The sequence below is a fragment of the Harpegnathos saltator genome, unplaced genomic scaffold (assembly GCF_003227715.2).
Source record: "Harpegnathos saltator strain DR-91 unplaced genomic scaffold, Hsal_v8.6 scaffold60, whole genome shotgun sequence".
NCBI lineage: Eukaryota > Metazoa > Arthropoda > Insecta > Hymenoptera > Formicidae > Harpegnathos > Harpegnathos saltator.
The window spans coordinates 1,090,339-1,109,101 of NW_020230427.1; the positions used below are offsets into that span (position 1 = coordinate 1,090,339).

Below are 18,763 nucleotides of genomic sequence, written 5' to 3' on the forward strand. Positions count from 1 at the left end.
AGACAGCACTGCATCAAAGATTCAAATCAGTAATCCGCATTGTTTGCTCAAGAGCTTGTATTACTATTAGTGCCTGCGAGAGTGAGACAATAAAGATCGGCCCCGCCAACGCTTTCGGGCAGCTTCTCGCGATCACCTTCGGGCAGTTTTCTGCCATAGCCTACTAGCATAACCGCTGTATAACTTTGCTATTGGACATTTTTCCAAAATGCATTCTTACTGAAAATATTAGGGGGAGTCGATACTTTTCGATTAATGTATTTTCTTTAAACCAATTAATTGGTCTCATTATTTCGCGCACAAAAGTATTAAGGTTATGATTACTGAAAACTAAATAATATTTTACAAAATATTTTACATTTTATATCAAAAAATTGTTAACTTCAAACCTTTATAACTCAAAAAGTACTTAATGAAAAAATATTTTATTACAGTGTTTTGGAAAGCTCTCGAGATAAGCTATAAGAATATGTAATAAAATGTTGGGAGTTCTATTTAAAAAAATAAGGTTGATCTTGAAATGATCTTGAAGGACATGGTCAAGGTCAAAGTCAAGGTCATCATCTTACTCCCCCCTTGAAACCATACAACTTTGCTATTGAACATTTTCTCCAAAATGCATTCTAACTGAAGATATTAGGGGGGGCCGATACTTTTCGATGACCCTGTATATAGGCATAATAGCTGTAACTTTATTGCATATATATTATATAACATTGTTATTGCAATGTTACAACAGAATGTTGCTGTGCTTGCGTGCGTGCGTGCGTGCGTGCGTGCGTGCGTGCGTGCGAGCGTGCGTGCGTGCGTGCGACAACCTTTATGTCCGCGACCGTACTGTTTCCTATATTTAAAGTAAATGAAAACTGCTTGTCTACTTCAAATATACTTCAACGTACAATTATAAGACTTTAAAATCAAATATCTCAAAAACTATAAGCGACTCTTATATAATTGTATTAGGAAAAGTCACTCAGAATTTCATCCTTTATAACATATTTCAAAATGAAAAAAATCGGTGAGGTGTATCCTTTTCCGTATATTTATCTTGCTTTTTTCTCCTTTTTCCATTTTTCTCTTTATTCTGTCATTTTTAGTTTCTTATTTGTTACATATTTTTTGTCACATATCTAAAATTATTTCTTGCACTGCATTGCAAATAAAAATATAAAGACTATGTTGACTCCAGAAGATAGCTTTTATAACAGGTGTATATATAAAGATTGTCAGAATGGAAAATCGACTGGAAAACGATTATTCAAATTCCCAATGCAGAAGGATGCAAGATATAATACATGGATACAGGTAGGTCTTTCTGCAATAATTATTTTCTATATAGAGGAAATGCGGATAATAGTATGCATTTTTTACATTTTAATTAATTGTATGTAACGATACGACATACTTACTTCAAACTAACACTGAATATGAAGTGTTATCTGCTGTGTAGTGACACTACTAAAAATTGAAACTGATATAGTTGAATTAATAGTGCTTCAAATAATTAACAATGTGAAATGCTGCAAATGCGTACTCTTGGACAACCTATGAGATAAGAGTACGCACACGAAGTACAAGAATACGCATTTTTTATTCTATTAATTAAATTAATGAAATTGATTAAATGTCATCCGGACTTACTGCGGTTATAAATCCTTGTCGTTCTATATTTTTGCGCTTGTATTTTGATGTCTAAAACTAAAGGGAGCCGCTGGACTTCTTAGATCTAATGACGATATCGATATCGTGCGACGCGTAAATAATACGCGAGGATGACCGGCCGGTCAACGACATATACGCCGCGGCGGTTAGTCAGACAAATCAAAGATGCTCGTGATAACTATTGTCGGGAAATCATTAAAATTTTTTCCTCATTTAATAATTACTTTAAAATATATATGTTTATGTGTGTTTAATGATAATATGACACAAAGATGCGCTCCAGCTGATTTCTTATATAGCGACGGACCTCAGCGGCCCGTGATCGTCGCCTCGGCCGTTAAGCACGGAACGGCGCACAAAAAAAACTCATTTTTTGGACAAAATCTGCGGATAGTGCAATTTTTATTGCTTCTTGTACTTAGAGAAAGAGGCGACGTGCTAACTTTGCGAACCTGGCACATTGTACTTTTATTTTTGATTTTTTGGGTGTATTGTTGCAGAACTATTTCTTTTTTCGTTATAGAGGAACTGTAGAACTATCAAAAGTGGTATTAGAATTCTAATTGTTTTTTTTTATATTGATAGTTTGACGTGGTCACAGACATGCCTTCCCGCTCCGCCACGCGCTCCTTGAACGCTTTACTTAAAAATTGGTTATAAGACCTTCTGAACTTTTTATCTTCCATTTTCTCGCGCATAAAATTTTCTTACTCATTATACTTTTACCTAATACTAATGTGCATGAATACCTACTGCTACGAAATGCAGCTAAAAATTATATTTACACGTCAGACCCTATTCTTGTAAGATGCTACGTTCAAACTGAATATAAGTTTTATCATAACTAGTTCCGCAGCCGTATCATGCTGTATGCAAGATTTACAGTCCTACAAAAGTTCGGAAGAGTTTTCTTGTATAAAAGCACAAAAACTGAATGACACAACAAAATTAGGGGCAATGATTAAATAAGTATACGAATTGAGGCGCTGGCCGAAATATCGAAGTTGTAGGCATGTCAAAATAGATTTTATATATTTGTAAGCATACTGAAGCATTTTGTATAGGGTTGTAGGCTATACAGGGTGTTAAATTTCAAATTGGGCTTTCTATTTAAAAAAATTAAGTTGACTTTCAACTGACCTTGGAAATGCCCTCCAAATAAAAAACTGATAATGCCATTCTCATTCCCTTTCGAAATCATGGAACACGTGTTTTAGCTTTTTTTAATATCTTTCATAGTTTTCGAGATTTTTTACCTGTTACATTTGAAATTTAGCACCCTGTATACAGGCTATCTTTTTAAGAAGACCGTATTTTTAATACGGTTATCCGGAATCTCCGGATAACTTTACAGGATCAAGTTTTCATGAAAAACTTTAAATACAAAAGTTCGTAGAAAATCGAATAACGAACTTGATGGTGACCTTGAATTTAACCTTAGCCATGAACTTCAAGGTCATTTGGAGGTCAACTTGAAAAATTTAAATGGGAACCCTTATTTTTTATTACACTGTTTTTTTTCTACCAATTGATTTGAATAACTGTTGTCTAAAACATTTTTTTATTTGCCTAATATTTGTTGAGATATTTGAGGAAAACTTGATAACTTTTGCAATATTTAACTTACGATATTTGATGATATTTGATGATTTTTAAATTTCCAAAAGTCAGTAAATTAACAAAAGTCAGGGCACTATTGTAACAATATATTCTTGGGACTAAATAAAGCAAGAAAGTCTAGTACCACTTTTTCTCCCGACAAATAGTTAGCGTGATATCATAAGTTAAATATTGAAAAAGTTATCGAGTTTTCCTCAAATATCTCAAAAAATATTAGGCCACTAAAAAAATGTTTTAGACAACAGTTGTTCAAATTAATTAGTAGAAAAAAGCAATGTAATAAAAAATAGGGGTTGCCATTAAAATTTTTCATGTTGATCTCCAAATGACCTTGAAGGCCAAGGTCAAATTCAAGGTCACCATCAAGTCCGTTACTTGATTTTTTACAACTTTTGTATTTAAAGTTTTTCATGGAAACTTGATTCTGCAAAGTTATTCGGAGAGTACGGTATTTCTAAGACAGTCTGTATATCGGCGGATTTGGCATTAAATGCTCTTTAATTTTTGTCCTTATAAAAACTTAAAAATTTGCAAAGGTAATGAAGAGGAGGGAGGGGAAGGGATAAAATATTGCATTTTGAAACATTTGAATAGATCGATGGAAAGAGTATAAAATACTGTAAAACTTTTGTCTGAAAGACTCTTTCATATACTTCATATTTTAAGAGATATTAAATAAAAACGAAAAAGTTCGTTTTTCTCAAGGAGTTTCGACCTCTAAACATCGAGATAAGCACTTAAAAGAATACATATCTAATGTTTTTTGATGCTCTATAAAATATCCAATGTCCATCAAAATCAGTGAAGGACGGCCCCGATTCTTTCCTTGTCAGCGCGCAACAAGGCGATCATAATTAGTGATAGCAAATTTCAGCTTACCGGCTCCGCGGTCACGCGCAGTAGGCCAGAATATCTCTAAATGTAGCCAAAAGTCAATATCCGCATTGATCTAAAATAAAGTTATTATTGTATTTAGAATGTTTGAAAATATTATAGTTATAAGAGAAATGTTATGTTGATTGGATTGTTTTTGTATCAGTCTTAATAGGATGAAATTACAAAATATATTAACACTTTTCTTCATTTTCTTTACTTTATCGTTTATATATTAAACAATTATATATTATTTTTCGGACCTTTAGTTAACGAATATGATGAGCAAAGATTAAGAATGAAAAATATATAAAATTGGAGGAAATAAAAATAAATTATAATATATTACATTCTCTTTTATTGCATTATTACAAGTATATTAATCATAAATACTCACTGCCGATTTACCATTCCCCGAAATTCCACTTTCGAGAAAGAGCATTCTAAGTTATATAGGGTGTTTGAAAGCTTATCATGCAGACGAAAGTTGGAGATAGATTGGGTGTAGCCGAGAAGAAAAGTCATGTACCATAATGTTAAATTGGCAATAGTTACCGAGTTATTAATTAAAACATGTGAGCCAACGAGCGTGTAGAGAGCGGAGGACGACCGCAGTAAGCACATAGACATTTGATACAGGCGAAGTCAGCGAGTGGCAGTAGGCGAGCGACGAGAAGCGAGCGAGCTTTTTCTTTATAGCTTTTTCCTTATAGTTCGCTCGCTCCTCGTCGCGCGCGCTCACCTACCGCCACTCGCTGACTTTGCCTGTATCAAATGTCTACGTGCTTACTGGGGTCGCCCTCCGCTCTCTACGCGCTCGTTGGCTCACATGTTTTAATTAATAACTCGGTAACTATTGCCAATTTAACATTATGGTACATGACTTTTCTTTTCGGCTACTCCCAATCTATCTCCAACTTTCGTCTGCATGATAAGCTTTCAAATACCCTGTATATGCTGCTTATGATATATATTTTAAAAAAAAGTTGCTACTTTTTGCTACTTTTGTTACGTAACGTAAGCAACTTGTTTACAAGTCACCGTCTACATTTAAAGGCCCGTACTGACTTGCTCATTAACATCGCGGCGTAACAGTACGGGCCTTTAGATATAGGCGATGATTTGTTTATATATGTTTGCTTACGTTGTGTAACAAAAGTAGCAAAAAGTAGCAACTTTTTCTTAAAATATATATCATAAGCAGCATATATAACTTAGAATGCTCTTTCTCGAAAGTGGAATTTCGGGGAATGGTAAATCGGCAGTGAGTATTTATGATTAATATACTTGTAATAATGCAATAAAAGAGAATGTAATATATTATAATTTATTTTTATTTCCTCCAATTTTATATATTTTTCATTCTTAATCTTTGCTCATCATATTCGTTAACTAAAGGTCCGAAAAATAATATATAATTGTTTAATATATAAACGATAAAGTAAAGAAAATGAAGAAAAGTGTTAATATATTTTGTAATTTCATCCTATTAAGACTGATACAAAAACAATCCAATCAACATAACATTTCTCTTATAACTATAATATTTTCAAACATTCTAAATACAATAATAACTTTATTTTAGATCAATGTGGATATTGACTTTTGGCCACATTTAGAGATATTCTGACCCACTGTGCCACGGTCGAAAAGAAAACGTATACAAACGAGAGCCGCGTACATGTGCCACATGTATGCGGCTTTCGTTTGCGCGTTTCCCTTTCCACCGTGAGTCGCGGAGCCGTTAGGTTGAAATCTGCTGTCACTGATAATGAATAAGCTGTTTCGCTCAGAGTGCGACAAGGCGAGCATGAACGGGCTATTTCAATCTCGTTCAGTGCGTCAAGCGCGTGAGAAGACAGCGAAGATCGAGTGGTGGAGGTAAGCCTCGACCGTGCGCGTAAGAATTTCCAGCATTATTTGTGCCTGTGTCGCGTGTCTGCTCACTGGTGGTGAGATAAAGTCAAAACAATTCAATTGTCATCCTTCTCTTACTCATATACACTATTCCTACATATACTAGGTGCGCAATTAAGTTTCCGGGTTTCACACATGGATGGCGCTAATGACACATGTAGTCGACATACATGTCTGAAGTTGTGTTTTTTTTATAGCTTGGACATCTGTTAACTATAACCAGTCGTAATACCAACACATATCGCAACGCAAAAATATTTTTTTTAACAACGAAGATGTCGAGTTTTGTGCCAAATAAACAGTATTTGTGGGAAGCTTTGCTTTTCTGCTTTAACTTGAAAAAAAGTGCAGGTGAAGCACGTCGTTTGCTTAAGAAGGCCTACGGCGAACATGCGTCATCGAAAATTATGGTTTAAACGCTTTAGAAGTGGCGATTTCGACACTGAGGACAAGGAGCGCTCCGGAAGACCAAAAACAAGCCGGAGGACGTCGATCTGCAAGCGTTATTGGATGAAGATGATATGCAAACACAAGATCAACTTGCGGAGGCATTAAACATGACTCGCCAAGGTATTTCCAAACGTTTACATGCCATGGGAAAAATTTAAAAGGAAGGAAAATGGGTGCTGCATGAGTTGACTGAGAGACAGATGGAAAATCGAAGAGTCACTTCCGAAATTTTGCTTTTGCGGCATGAAAAAAAGAGTTTCTTGCATCGAATTGTTACTGGCGATGAGAAGTGGATATATTTCGAGAATCCCAAACGCAAAAAATCGTGGCTTTCACCTGGCGAAGCATCAACATCGACGGCACGGCCAAATCGCTTCGGAAAGAAGACAATGCTCTAGGTTTGGTGGGACCAGAAAGGAATCGTGTACTATGAGCTGCTGAAACCGGGTGAAACTGTCAATGGGCATTGCTACCGACAACAACTGATCAATTTGAACCATGCATTCCTCGAAAAACAGCCAGAATGGGACACGAGACACGAACGAGTGATATTGCAGCACGACAACGCTCCGTGCCATCACACTTCCATCGTCCCCACGCTGAAATGGGATCTGCTACCGCACCCGCCGTATTCGCCAAACCTGGCCCCTTTCAATTATCACTTGTTCCGATCGATGGCGCATGGCTTGGCTGGGCAACACTTGACCAATTTCGAAGAAGTGCAAAATTGGTTGGATGAATGGTTTCGGTTCAAAGACGCGTCGTTTTATCGTCGCGGTATTCATGTATTGCCAGAGAGATGGCAAAAATATGTAGCTAGCGAGGCACGATACTTTGAATAAACCATTTTTTGTATTTCTCTTGAAATTTTCCATTTTTCATTGATCAAAGAATCCGGAAACTTAGTTGCGCACCTAGTATATCATTTTCACTATAGTCTGTTTTAATAGCTCGGACATTAATCAGACTCAAATCACAGACACAAACCTCGTATCGTTACCGAGACATCGAGTTAGTTGACGTCTATTTTCTCAGGGGGCGTATCAGGTCAGACATATGCTTTCGCCCGGTGGCCACTCTCAGGTTTCTCTCTGTAACACAGTTTATGAATACCTGCCTATGGCCGGTATTCATAGGCAGCGTTCCGATATTCACTGCCAGTATTGAAAATATATACTTTATGTCACATATATTATAGATTTTCAGTACTGGCAGTGAATATCGGAACGCAGCCATAGTTGGATCTTATATATTTAAGATCGTTTTAAGGTTATTGTCAGGTACTGTATAAATTATTTCATTGGCTACAGGGTATCTGAAGATGAACTTAAAACGATTTTAAATATAAGACTTGATTATGAATTCCGGCCTATATTATCTAGTGACTTTAGGTGCCAATAGCAACTGCCGCCATCTATCAACCTTTTATGTAGTGTAACACGACTTCAACTCTTTCCTTTTAAGCTTATTCCCTGGTTCGTCGTAAGTTGTGATTGTGACGTGCTTTGGTCGCGGTTTGTGTTGTTGGTGTGATTCTTGTTGCTTTGTTGGTTTTGTTTGTGATTCCCGTGGATAATATGAGCGACGACGATCGCGATATCGACATCGAAAGTGATGTGAGTAACATTGTGAAAAACTCGTGACTTTGTTGGAGAATCCTTTTTTTGATCAAACCTTTCGTTTTCAGGATGGTGACGACTCTGATTCCAGACTTAGGCACTCTAACAATACGCAATACTGTTCTCAGGTAAGATTTATTTTATAATCAATCTAGAACTTTTTCTGCTATGAATAACAGAATCTGTAGATTATTCTCACTGAATGAGTTTTTTATTGCATTATTATTTTCTTTATTCAATGTTGTTCCTTGTTGACTTTTATTATGATATATATTGTGTTTAACTTAAAGCATTTAGTTTAGTTTTACGAGCACTATTTAGATCTTTGTTTAATTTTAAAAGTATTGATGCTCTATAAAACTCTGGGAAGATAAAAGTCGATGTTAAGTTTATTTGAGCCTGACTAGTCAAGTTTATTTGTTATAAGTTCCTCAATTTTAAAAAGTTAAAAATTATGTGCATTGGTATTTTAATCAAGAAATGTATAAAAAGCAAAGTTGATCTATTTGGTTTTTGAAAGACTGGTACATAGATGCGTATGTTTGTAGATATGCTTGTATACATAAAAATAATGTATGTTTATGAAATATTAGTACTTAATATGTTAACTGCTATGTTGTTTCCCATTGATTATCTCAATGCTCAATTAAAGTTTGCATCACCAAAGATATAGTAAATAAATATAGTTCTTATAATGCATATAATCTTTGGTTTACTTTTTTGTTTCCCTATGTTATATTTAATTTGTTATATGCAATTGGGATTATATATTTCATATATTAATTAAAACACTAATATTATAGCAACTGACTATCAGCAATTGACTTTCATAACAATCAATGTGTTAATATGGGTTATTATTAACTTGCTTATATAGGCAGAAAAAAGAGCACATCATAATGCTTTGGAGAGAAAACGTCGGGATCATATTAAAGACAGTTTCTCCAGTTTGAAAAATGCTGTACCAACCTTACAAGCAGAAAAAGCTGCGAGTAGAGCTCAAATCCTAAAGAAGGCAGCAGAATATATACAAACTATGCGGAAGAAAAATGTTTCTCAACAACAAAGTATTGAAGATCTCAAAAAGCAAAACACATACTTAGATGCTCAAAGTGAGTATCTTACTTTTTATGTAGTTACATATTAGATTACATAAATACTTTAACATTTGGTAGGTCTAAAATCCCCAGGATCTTTTGGTTGTATATATTTGAAAGACTATAATATAGTATAATATAAAATATGAAAGTTGAATAAACATATATTTTCTTGGAAGATAATAATAATTAATAAGGACCCATCTTTTGTTTCACTGCTGTTTTCTATATATAGGATGACCACTTTTAGGTCTTAAACTATGGACTGCTCAAAAACAAGACAAATTATTAGCTGTGTTCAGAAAACAAAGTGCTCAATGAAAAATTAGTGATTATTTATCTTTCTCTTACCTTAGATCTTTACATTTTGACTAATAGCTTTAATTAAGTACTCAACTGTTATATTTTCTGAACACAGCTATTATGAACGGTATAGAGCTAGCGCTAATCTTTACGATGTGTCACTTGTTACGATGCCTGTTACGATGTTAACAAGTAAAAACCTCTGAGATCGCTATTCACACACAGTGAGCATTGTGAACATCAAATGCTTTTAGGCCAGGCATTCGCATGCGGTAATGACTTTTGTTATGTTTATAGATGTTATAGGTGTTATGTTTTAAAAAAATTAGGACTCTTGCCTTAAGATTTACCTTGCCGCACGACTCGTTTTAGAACTTTTGTCAAATATTTTTTTAAATAATACATTACCTCAGAAATATTTTAAATGAGCGTTCAAAATAGATAACTCTGTATATAAAAAGTTATTAGATCATCAAATATTGTGTACATATCCTTACAAAAATCATGTATCCATTAAATACATATGTATGTATTCATATTATAAACCAATGACACTTTTGTAACGCATATGTATGTTCATAGCACTCAGAGTTAAAGTAGGTAGAAAACTGCGAAAATTTAGCTGTTCTCTTAATTATATCTTGTACAGGATGCCCAAAAATTCAAGATGCACTCATTGTGTGCAGATATAACGAGTCAAAATGAAGCGAGGTTGTGTACTAATTTGTAAAATTTATAAAGTAGTACACGACTTCCTTTTGTCTATCACATAACGGGTGTTTAATTTGCGTACACTTTATATAATATACAGAATCGATTCTTATTTGAAGAACTATGAAAAAAAGAACAGTTGTATCTAATTAATTAGATATTACGACTTTTGTTGCTAAAACTTACTCAGAATATTTAGTGCATATCACATATAAACAACTATTTTTAGTCTCATTCGTATTTATTCTATTTCTTTCAGTTTACTTTGCATTCTCAGGTATTTTATGAGCATTTTGCTTTTTTACGAAATTAACAGCAATGGCTTTTCGATCAAATTACAATTTATATTTACATAATCCTTTATGGCGAACCAATAAAAAGAGAGCTGTACCGTATATTCGTTAAAGCAAACGTAGCTCCACGTAGCATAAAGCTTCCATTGTGAAATAACTGAGAACATTACTGTCACAACTATAAGAATGAGAACGTAGTGGTTACTCGTTTATTTCTCCTAATGGACTTTGTTTCTAAAGTTCGTTTGTTAGAAAAGGCCAGAGCCAGCGGTAATTTCCCGCCAGAGTCGTGCGAAGTGAACACGTCCGAAGCGATGGGCTTGGGCAATTACAACGACACAGAATCAGAGTCGTCAGACAGCGAAACGGAAACTGCAGTACGGCAGCCGAAAAAACTGAAAGTTGCTGGTCTCCATTGACACATATGCATTTGTATGTTCTTTTCCTATCCCTTTCTCGATATTTTATTTTCATATGACGGTCTTTTTATCATAAGTAATGTAAGTTAAATATATATACCATGCGATTATACGTAAGAAGATTCTTATCTAAATAAGTGTTTATTAGATTTTGTCCTGTAGTATACATGTAACATAGCGTATATTAAGGAAACACGCCGAAATATATTGAACAGATTGTCGAATAGTGAATGACCAATAATCTAATCAGATTATAAGTAATAAAGACTATGCGTTAATTAGTCTGAAAATATACGCATCTGTGATTGATTAATTTGCGTTTCTTTTAATTATCTTCATATTTTATTCGCTCGCACGAAAAGATAATTTTGAAGAACATGTGTCAACATCGCATTATATATTTTTCATTTTTACAGTAATCTATGAGAGACTATTGATTGAATTAAAGAGTAACTTTATTGAGAGATAAAAGCCTGATGTATTGTAGTATGTGAGCAAGTTCTATAATTACAGTATATCCCTATAACTCATTAAAATCTGCCATGTACTATTGCGTGATACCTTCATCAGACAAAATACAATCGTAATTGCCATTCGAAGAAAAAAAATAAGCGTTGTCGACGCAGCACATACACATAGATACGATTACGTTTACTTGCGCGAGGGGGAATTCTAATTACGGCGACGAAGAAGATTGAAGTGTCATCATTTATTTGGATATGAGTTATTTTACAAACAGGAAATGATCACTAGGGTCCTGTTTGACGATGTTTAAAGAATTCACTACGATGAAACGCAGATGCCGCCGGCGATAAATCCATATCGGCCACACCAGGAATCCTATATGCGACCAGCAAATTTGCCAGCTTCGATCTGTTCATCCCATTTCTCTACCCAGGCATTTGGGCATAACGACGCGTAGATTCTTTTAAAGTACTGGCAGGCGTCGTATTTCTCGCTGTGCTTCTTCTTGCATCGATGAAAGTCTAGGTAGCTCTGGTAACAATATCTATAGATCATTAGACACAATTAACGACGTTCTCTCGAGAGTCTTTCCTTTTGGTTTTGAATAGAAAAATAAATATATATGCGATAATGATTATGTTTGTATGACTTTCTCTTAAACTGTGGTGTAAAAAATGAAACTAGTATATCTCTTTTCCGTACTTTATTGTGTGAACATATGATCTTTGCAAAATCAGCTTTTTCAACCGCACTTTCTGAATTAACTTGTAATATTTATGTGTTCTACTTTATTCCATTAAGTGTATATATATACATATGAATATATATAAATATATTACATATATATATATTGCATATGACTTATTACAACTACATACACATACACACACACACATATGTGCGTGTGTGTAATTGTTTGCTTTTACACGCACACACGCACACACACACACATATATATAAAATAAGCAAATATATATACAGGGTGTCTCAAAAGTAACGGACCACCCTAATAAGTCTTCAGTATTGAAGTTTCAAGGAAAATGATCTGAATAAAAGTTGTAGGGATTTAAGTGAGCTACCTTATGATGACCTTAATCTCTATTTTCAAGGTCATTTGAAGGTCAACTTGCGTTTTTTTAAATGGGAACCCTTATTTTTTATTACACTGTTTTTTTCTACTAGTTAATTTGAACAATTTTTGTTTAAAACATTTTTTTTGTTGAATATTTTTTGATATATTAGAGGAAAACTTGATAACTTTTCCAATATTTAACGTACGATATCTCGCTATTTGTCGGAAGAAAAAGTGGTGCTAGACTTTATTGCTTTATTTAGTTTCAAGAATATATTATTACAATAGCACCCTGACTTTTGTTAACTTACTGACTTTTGGAAATTTCAAATCATCAAATTAACAAAAGTCAGGGTGTTATTGTAACAATATATTCTTGAGACTAAATAAAGCAAGAAAATGTAGTACCACTTTTTCTTCCGACAAATAGTTAGCGAGATATCGTAAGTTAAATATTGAAAAAGTTATCAAGTTTTCCTCAAATATCTAAAAAAAATATTAGACAAATAAAAAATGTTTTAGACAAAAGTTGTTCAAATTAACTAGTAGAAAGAAACAATGTAATAAAAAATAAGGGTTCCCATTAAAAAAACGCAAGTTGACCTTCAAATGACCTTGAAAATAGAGGTCGAGGTCAAAGTCAAGGTCATCATAAGGTAGTTCACTTAAATCCCCACAACTTTTATTCAGATCATTTTCCTTGAAACTTCAATACTGGAAAGTTATTAGGGTGGTCCGTTATTTTTGAGACACCCTGTGTATATTTCATTTCAAGCAGAAAGTGCGATTTGATGCGAGTATGAAGAATAGATGTATATATACAGCCGCAACTTTCTTCAAGGTAACAAAATGAAGCTACACCAATGTTACAATATCTTGAACTATAGTATTGAATCAGTAGATGTATTAGCGGGAGTCAGTTCTACAATTTGCCAAAACTGCCTGAACAGAGTTAGTCAAAGTTGGAATTTTTATTCATAATTTGTATCGGAGGTTGGTCACAATTTGGTTCATCAAATCTACAACCAACTAGATATTTTGTAATTTGGCTGCACTTTCATTGGTAGTAATATACATATGGCGTAAAATATTTCTCTCACGCGATACGAATACAATTTAGAAAAATATATAACTACTTTTTGGCTTTCAGGTTAAATCTTTCGTTTTTTAATGAGCTATCAGAAGCAACTCGACAAAAAATGCAGCTTCAACCTGACAGCTGAAATAAAAATTATTCCACATTGCAAAAGCCTCAAATATCAAATATACTAACTGTTTTGTATAGTGTCATATACCTGACAATCATAATTAAGATTACGAGTACGTATACAATTTTGTTTATATGTGCAAGATTGAAAAAACGTATAATTATACATATAATGTAATTATAATGTATTTATAGTTATAACAGTCAGGTATATCACATATTGAGTGTACAATGTGAACGAAGCACGTAATTGTAATGACGATTCTTGGATATATCATTTATACACGTGTTTAAGGAAAACCGACTTCTACTTCCTACATTCAGATCATGTTCTCTTTTCCAAGTTACTGTCTCTTGCCATCTCTACTCTTTTGATAATACTTGAATCTTATTACTAATGGTAGTTACATTGATTACTTTAGATTCTTACCTGGTCTGATTCTGGTTGGGGAACCTAGGATCAAAGGGTACACTTGGAAACTGTTCCTGTATGGCTTCCGACGGCTTGAACTTCATGTTTGTGATGTTATAGGGCACTGCTTAACAATCGATAAATTATTTAATTTCTAAATCTTGGGGCAAATTCTCGCGTCATATCTAATCCCCTCTCTCCCTCCATCTATTATCTTCCAGAGTATGTTCGCAAATGTAAATTCTATGGTTCATCTCTCGCTCTCGTCCTTTCATCTCTCAAAGCACACACGACACTATATCACAAAATGAATCTGCTTCTCCCGACTTTTTTTCCCTCTTCGTTGTATTTCGCTCTCGCTCGCTCTCTTTCTTTCTCTCTCTCTCTCTCTCTCTCTCTTTCTCCTCTGTCTCTCTTATTCGGATTGTCACGGAACAATCTCGTTATACTTGCGAGAGTAAACTAGCGAAGCTAGCGACGAAATGAAACGAACAAAAGACACCTCCGGGAGTAGCATTCCTTTACACGGTATCTTAATAATTAACGATAATTAGCTACAGATGTCTTAGAAGTAGTAGTAGTAGTAGTAGTAGTAGTAGTAGTAGTAGTAGTAGTAGTAGTAGTAGTAGTAGTAGTAGTAGTAATAGTAGAAGAAAATAACGAGCCAGAGTGAAGATAAAGAAGAAATAACACGGGAGGTTCGCGAGCTATTTAACCAACGGTCGCGTATTGTCTTCTTCCTGGCAGCAGACTTCACGATATTTCTTCACTTCCGCCATGTACAACGACCACGCGTCCTTCGGTTGCTCCACTGTCTGTTCCGCCTTCGGTTTCGCCACCATGCCGGTCTTTAGGATCCTACCGCCTCTCCTCTTGCCTACCATCAACGGCGGTGGCACTACGGACTTCTCTTCCAACACCGAGGTAGTGGGTTTCTGTGCAGCTGGCTGCATTTGCTCCTGCATCTTCTTGAACATCTCCATAAAACTACCGTCGTTCTTGAAGGCATTCGGCTGTGGGGCGACTATCGTCGTCTGATGCAGCGCCGCGCCCGCGCCTTCGCCGTGATTTTCCAATGCGTCCGACTCATACGAGGGTGCCCTGGTGTGATGTCTGCGGCTTTCCCTGTATCTGTGTCGATCCCTGCTGCGATTACGACTACGACTGCGTCTCTTGTCTCTCGAGCGGGATCTACCGCGCGATCTCGATCGCGATCTGTCCCTTCTGGAGTATTTGCGCGATCTCTCTCTGTCGCGATCGCGATCTCGGTCCCGCTCCTTGTCGCATGACCGCGATCGTCTGTGAGAACGCATCGGGGACGACTTGGAGCCGCTGCGACGACGTCTACGTCGCTCCTGAGGCGGCGAGTCGTTCCGCGAGGATCTACTGCCTCGATGGTAGTCCGTACTAGGCGAGGGCGTGCGCCGCGAGTTGCCTCTATTCTTATGACCGTCATGCTGTGACGTGCTGTAACCTGTGCTATACATGGGAGGCGAGGGTGGAGCAGGTGGTGATTCGGTATTTGATCTGCCGCTGCGTTCGTACCGCTTTGAGTCCATTGTGCTGCGCTGGGCCGTACTGATGAACGGACACACCTATAAGGATAGAAACTACCTTCCATGAGTACACTGCCTATTTCCAATCATCGCGCCTTCTCCTCTGACTTGGACTTTCTCTCTTTTTTCTTTTCGTTTTTAAGTGTGCATTCGCGAGAGAGACAGACGGACTTTGAGCGAGAGAGAGACACAGAGAGAGCATGGCGTAGTCAGGTAGCTCAATTAAAAATAATCAAAACGGAACAGAAAGAGAGCGAGAGAGGATACTTCGCATTGGGCGACGTAGCCTTGCTTGCGATCACCAAGCTGCCACTTATCATGTGATATATAGTTACAAAGTACAAAAAGAGACATGGCATGGTGATCGCACAATTTGGCAGTCTGCCTCGAGGTGTGAAAGGACATCTCAAGAAGAGAAACCAAGTGATATAAAGCGATTTTGCTTCACACTCATCATCTGTTACCGTACTCATCGTAATACAATAATCGATATTTAGGAAATATCGACGATCGAGATCGTTGATCAATCGTGGATTTAGTCAGATTTCTATTGCTAATCAAACCCTATGTGTCGCCAGCTCGTCTCGAGAATTCTTACATTCCTGGGAAGACCAATGAAGGAGGGGATGGATGGGGCACGGAGGGATGAGGATCAAGATATTTCGTATCAGCTCAAAGAACGATAGATACGATAGTGAAATATTCTGTAGGTATTTTACGAGGGATCTTGGACTTTGATCTTGACGAGAAAAACGAGAAGAATAGAGGGACAGAGGGAAACGCGAGCCGTCTCTTCAACGACCTTCTCCGAGATTTACTATCGGAATGGCGACTATCCTTCTACGGTTATTTGCTCTGCATAAGCGAACATGATCGCCTTGTCGAACGTCTCGCTGGACCGCCTAAAGTTTTAACACTAATTATGTGTATATGTAATACCTGAATCAGTCAGTGCTGTCGAAAACAAAATGGCCACTAAGAAATACTGCGCCAGGAAACGACCTCGTTACGTCATGCACCTCAAGAAGACGACACACGAATCTCTTTCGGTAGCGATCCACCCCAAACTGTGTCACACACATAGATTAGGCGTCGCACTCAATTACATAAAAACAAACTAGTTAACTAGATTGTTAGGAACCTTGAATCACACACACGGCTCTATTGGCCGTTTCCAGTAAGGAACATTCAGCTGCACAAGCTATTTTATTGACTACGTATTATCTTAGAGAAAGCTCAGATAATGTGCCGCCTATAGAACGGCTTGATGTAATAGCTAGGGAATATTGCGGTAGCCATTCAGCATCTTGCTTGCTCGAAAATAGTATTTACGAACATGTGGAACGTTGATTGGTTACTGCGATATTCTCTAACGAACTTCCACCAACGTGCGGCAAGCGTTGCAGCGTCCTGTATGCAACCGGCTTGATAATGGTGGCGTTCAGTGAAAAAACTGTTCCGCTACCGTTCTGTAGCAAACGTCTCTGATTTGTACGTCTGCTCGGACCTGCCAAAGATTTAGAAGAATTCTCCAATCATGAACATTTGCTACTGAGTGGTAGCGGAGTAGTTTTCTCCGCTGAACGTGACCATTGGCTGCGTTCAGCAGAAAAAGCTGCTTACTAAACTTAGTGATTATTATCTATGATTGGAGTATTCTTTTAGATCTTTAACAAATCCAGAGGAATGAACCAATCAAAAACGATAATCACTAAGCGCTTAGTAAGCAGCCATGGAACTATGTAAAATGATAGACGAAGAAATAGAAAGAAATTTCCTGTCTATATAAAAAGAGTAACTATGTAAGTAGAATCGTGCATCATCGGACTGTTTCGGTTGTCATCCGAAGTGCTGGAAATAGAAAGACCTTCATAGCTCTTTCTATATCTATTTCCTAACCTTTACGAGGCACTTTATATAATGACGTGTGTACGTTCTCTAGTTTTAAGGTGTCTATGTTCTTGCTAATGTTATTAATAAGTGGCAAAGTGAGTGAAAATTCATATGAATTTAAAAGAAATTATGGGTAAATATTATTTTATATTATATTGAATATATATATCTTATCACACACACACATAAAATTACTTAATTAAATTAAATTCATATTTGAACCACCTTGTATTTGTTCCATTTCTTATATTTTATTCAATAATGAAATAAAATATGAAAATTAAAATCTTATTAGTATATGTTATTATTTATAAGTATCATTATTTATTTATGAAAATAAAGGTTTTATTTAATATTTTACTCTGACTGTACCGTACATCCCTAATAGCAAATATGTTCAGAAAACATCCAAGGGATGTCCTGGAGACATCCTATATCCTTAGGACGGGATGTCTCTGGACGTCCCCAGGAGATTTATGCTAATCAAATGGATTGCTTCAATCTCTTAAAAATATGCGTTCTAGTCGTAAATTTTCTTTTTTTTCTTCTTCTATTTCCTCTCCCATTAAAATTCTCATTATTGCACCCATTGGTCTATCTCTTTGTTTCTCTCTTTTTACAAATATTACTTTCATTTCTAATAAATCCTTTTTAGTTAAAGATTGTTTAATATTCACTAACTGAGAGAGAGAGAGAGAGAGAGAGAGAGAGAGAGAGAGAGAGAGAGAGAGAGAGAGAGAGAGAGAGAGAGAGAGAGAGAGAGAGAGAGAGAGAGAGAGAGAGAGAGAGAGAGAGAGAGAGAGAGAGAGAGAGGTTATTAGAAATAAAACATTAAATATGGTATAACACAATCCTCTATAACCGAAGATTCCCGATCTGTCATAGAAAAGCTATTAGGTAGTACGAATTATTATAAGCATCAACTTTCCTGTCTTATCTATTTTCTTTTCCTTGCTTACGCCTTTCTATGGGTTCTGCATAACGCATAATACACAACGCATAAGAGAATAAACCAATTAATTTTCTTCATTTCCCTCCTCAGGACAGAAATGAAAAACTCTGATTGGTTGTTTCTCTTATGCGTTATGTATTATGCGTTATGCAGAAGCCTGTGCTCTGGCCCTTAGGGTCTATCCAGACAAACTTGCATAAGCGCGTAACGCATATGCATAAGCAAATTGACTAATCGTATGT

The 18,763-nt window shown here is 36.0% G+C and overlaps 2 protein-coding genes across 2 annotated transcripts; one reads left to right on the forward strand and one right to left on the reverse strand.

The window, feature by feature from the left end:
- The first annotated feature begins 7,969 nt into the window (after positions 1 to 7,969).
- Max (MYC associated factor X) lies at positions 7,970 to 11,793 on the forward strand. The gene is made up of 4 exons (XM_019844720.2): positions 7,970 to 8,138; positions 8,210 to 8,269; positions 9,019 to 9,253; positions 10,786 to 11,793. The coding sequence occupies exons 1-4, from the start codon at positions 8,100 to 8,102 to the stop codon at positions 10,962 to 10,964; spliced, it is 513 nt and encodes a 170-aa protein (XP_019700279.1). The 5' UTR covers positions 7,970 to 8,099; the 3' UTR covers positions 10,965 to 11,793.
- Positions 11,794 to 14,394: 2,601 nt separating this feature from the next.
- On the reverse strand, positions 14,395 to 16,766 carry LOC105190377 (peptidyl-prolyl cis-trans isomerase G). Its single transcript, XM_011153105.3, has 2 exons — positions 16,616 to 16,766; positions 14,395 to 15,715 (listed from the first exon to the last, which is right to left on the reverse strand). The coding sequence occupies exon 2, from the start codon at positions 15,677 to 15,679 to the stop codon at positions 14,828 to 14,830; it is 852 nt and encodes a 283-aa protein (XP_011151407.1). The 5' UTR covers positions 15,680 to 15,715; positions 16,616 to 16,766; the 3' UTR covers positions 14,395 to 14,827.
- Positions 16,767 to 18,763: the final 1,997 nt, after the last annotated feature.

What these genes read in the sequence shown, in the direction of transcription:
- Max (XM_019844720.2), top strand. Translation starts at nt 8,100, where the DNA reads ATGAGCGACGACGATCGCGATATCGACATCGAAAGTGAT. An exon ending in ATATCGACATCGAAAGTGAT is followed by an intron (nt 8,139 to 8,209) that starts GTGAGTAACATT and finishes TTTCGTTTTCAG; the next exon opens with GATGGTGACGACTCTGATTC. An exon ending in CACATACTTAGATGCTCAAA is followed by an intron (nt 9,254 to 10,785) that starts GTGAGTATCTTA and finishes TTGTTTCTAAAG; the next exon opens with TTCGTTTGTTAGAAAAGGCC.
- LOC105190377 (XM_011153105.3), bottom strand. Translation starts at nt 15,679, where the DNA reads ATGGACTCAAAGCGGTACGAACGCAGCGGCAGATCAAATACCGAATCA.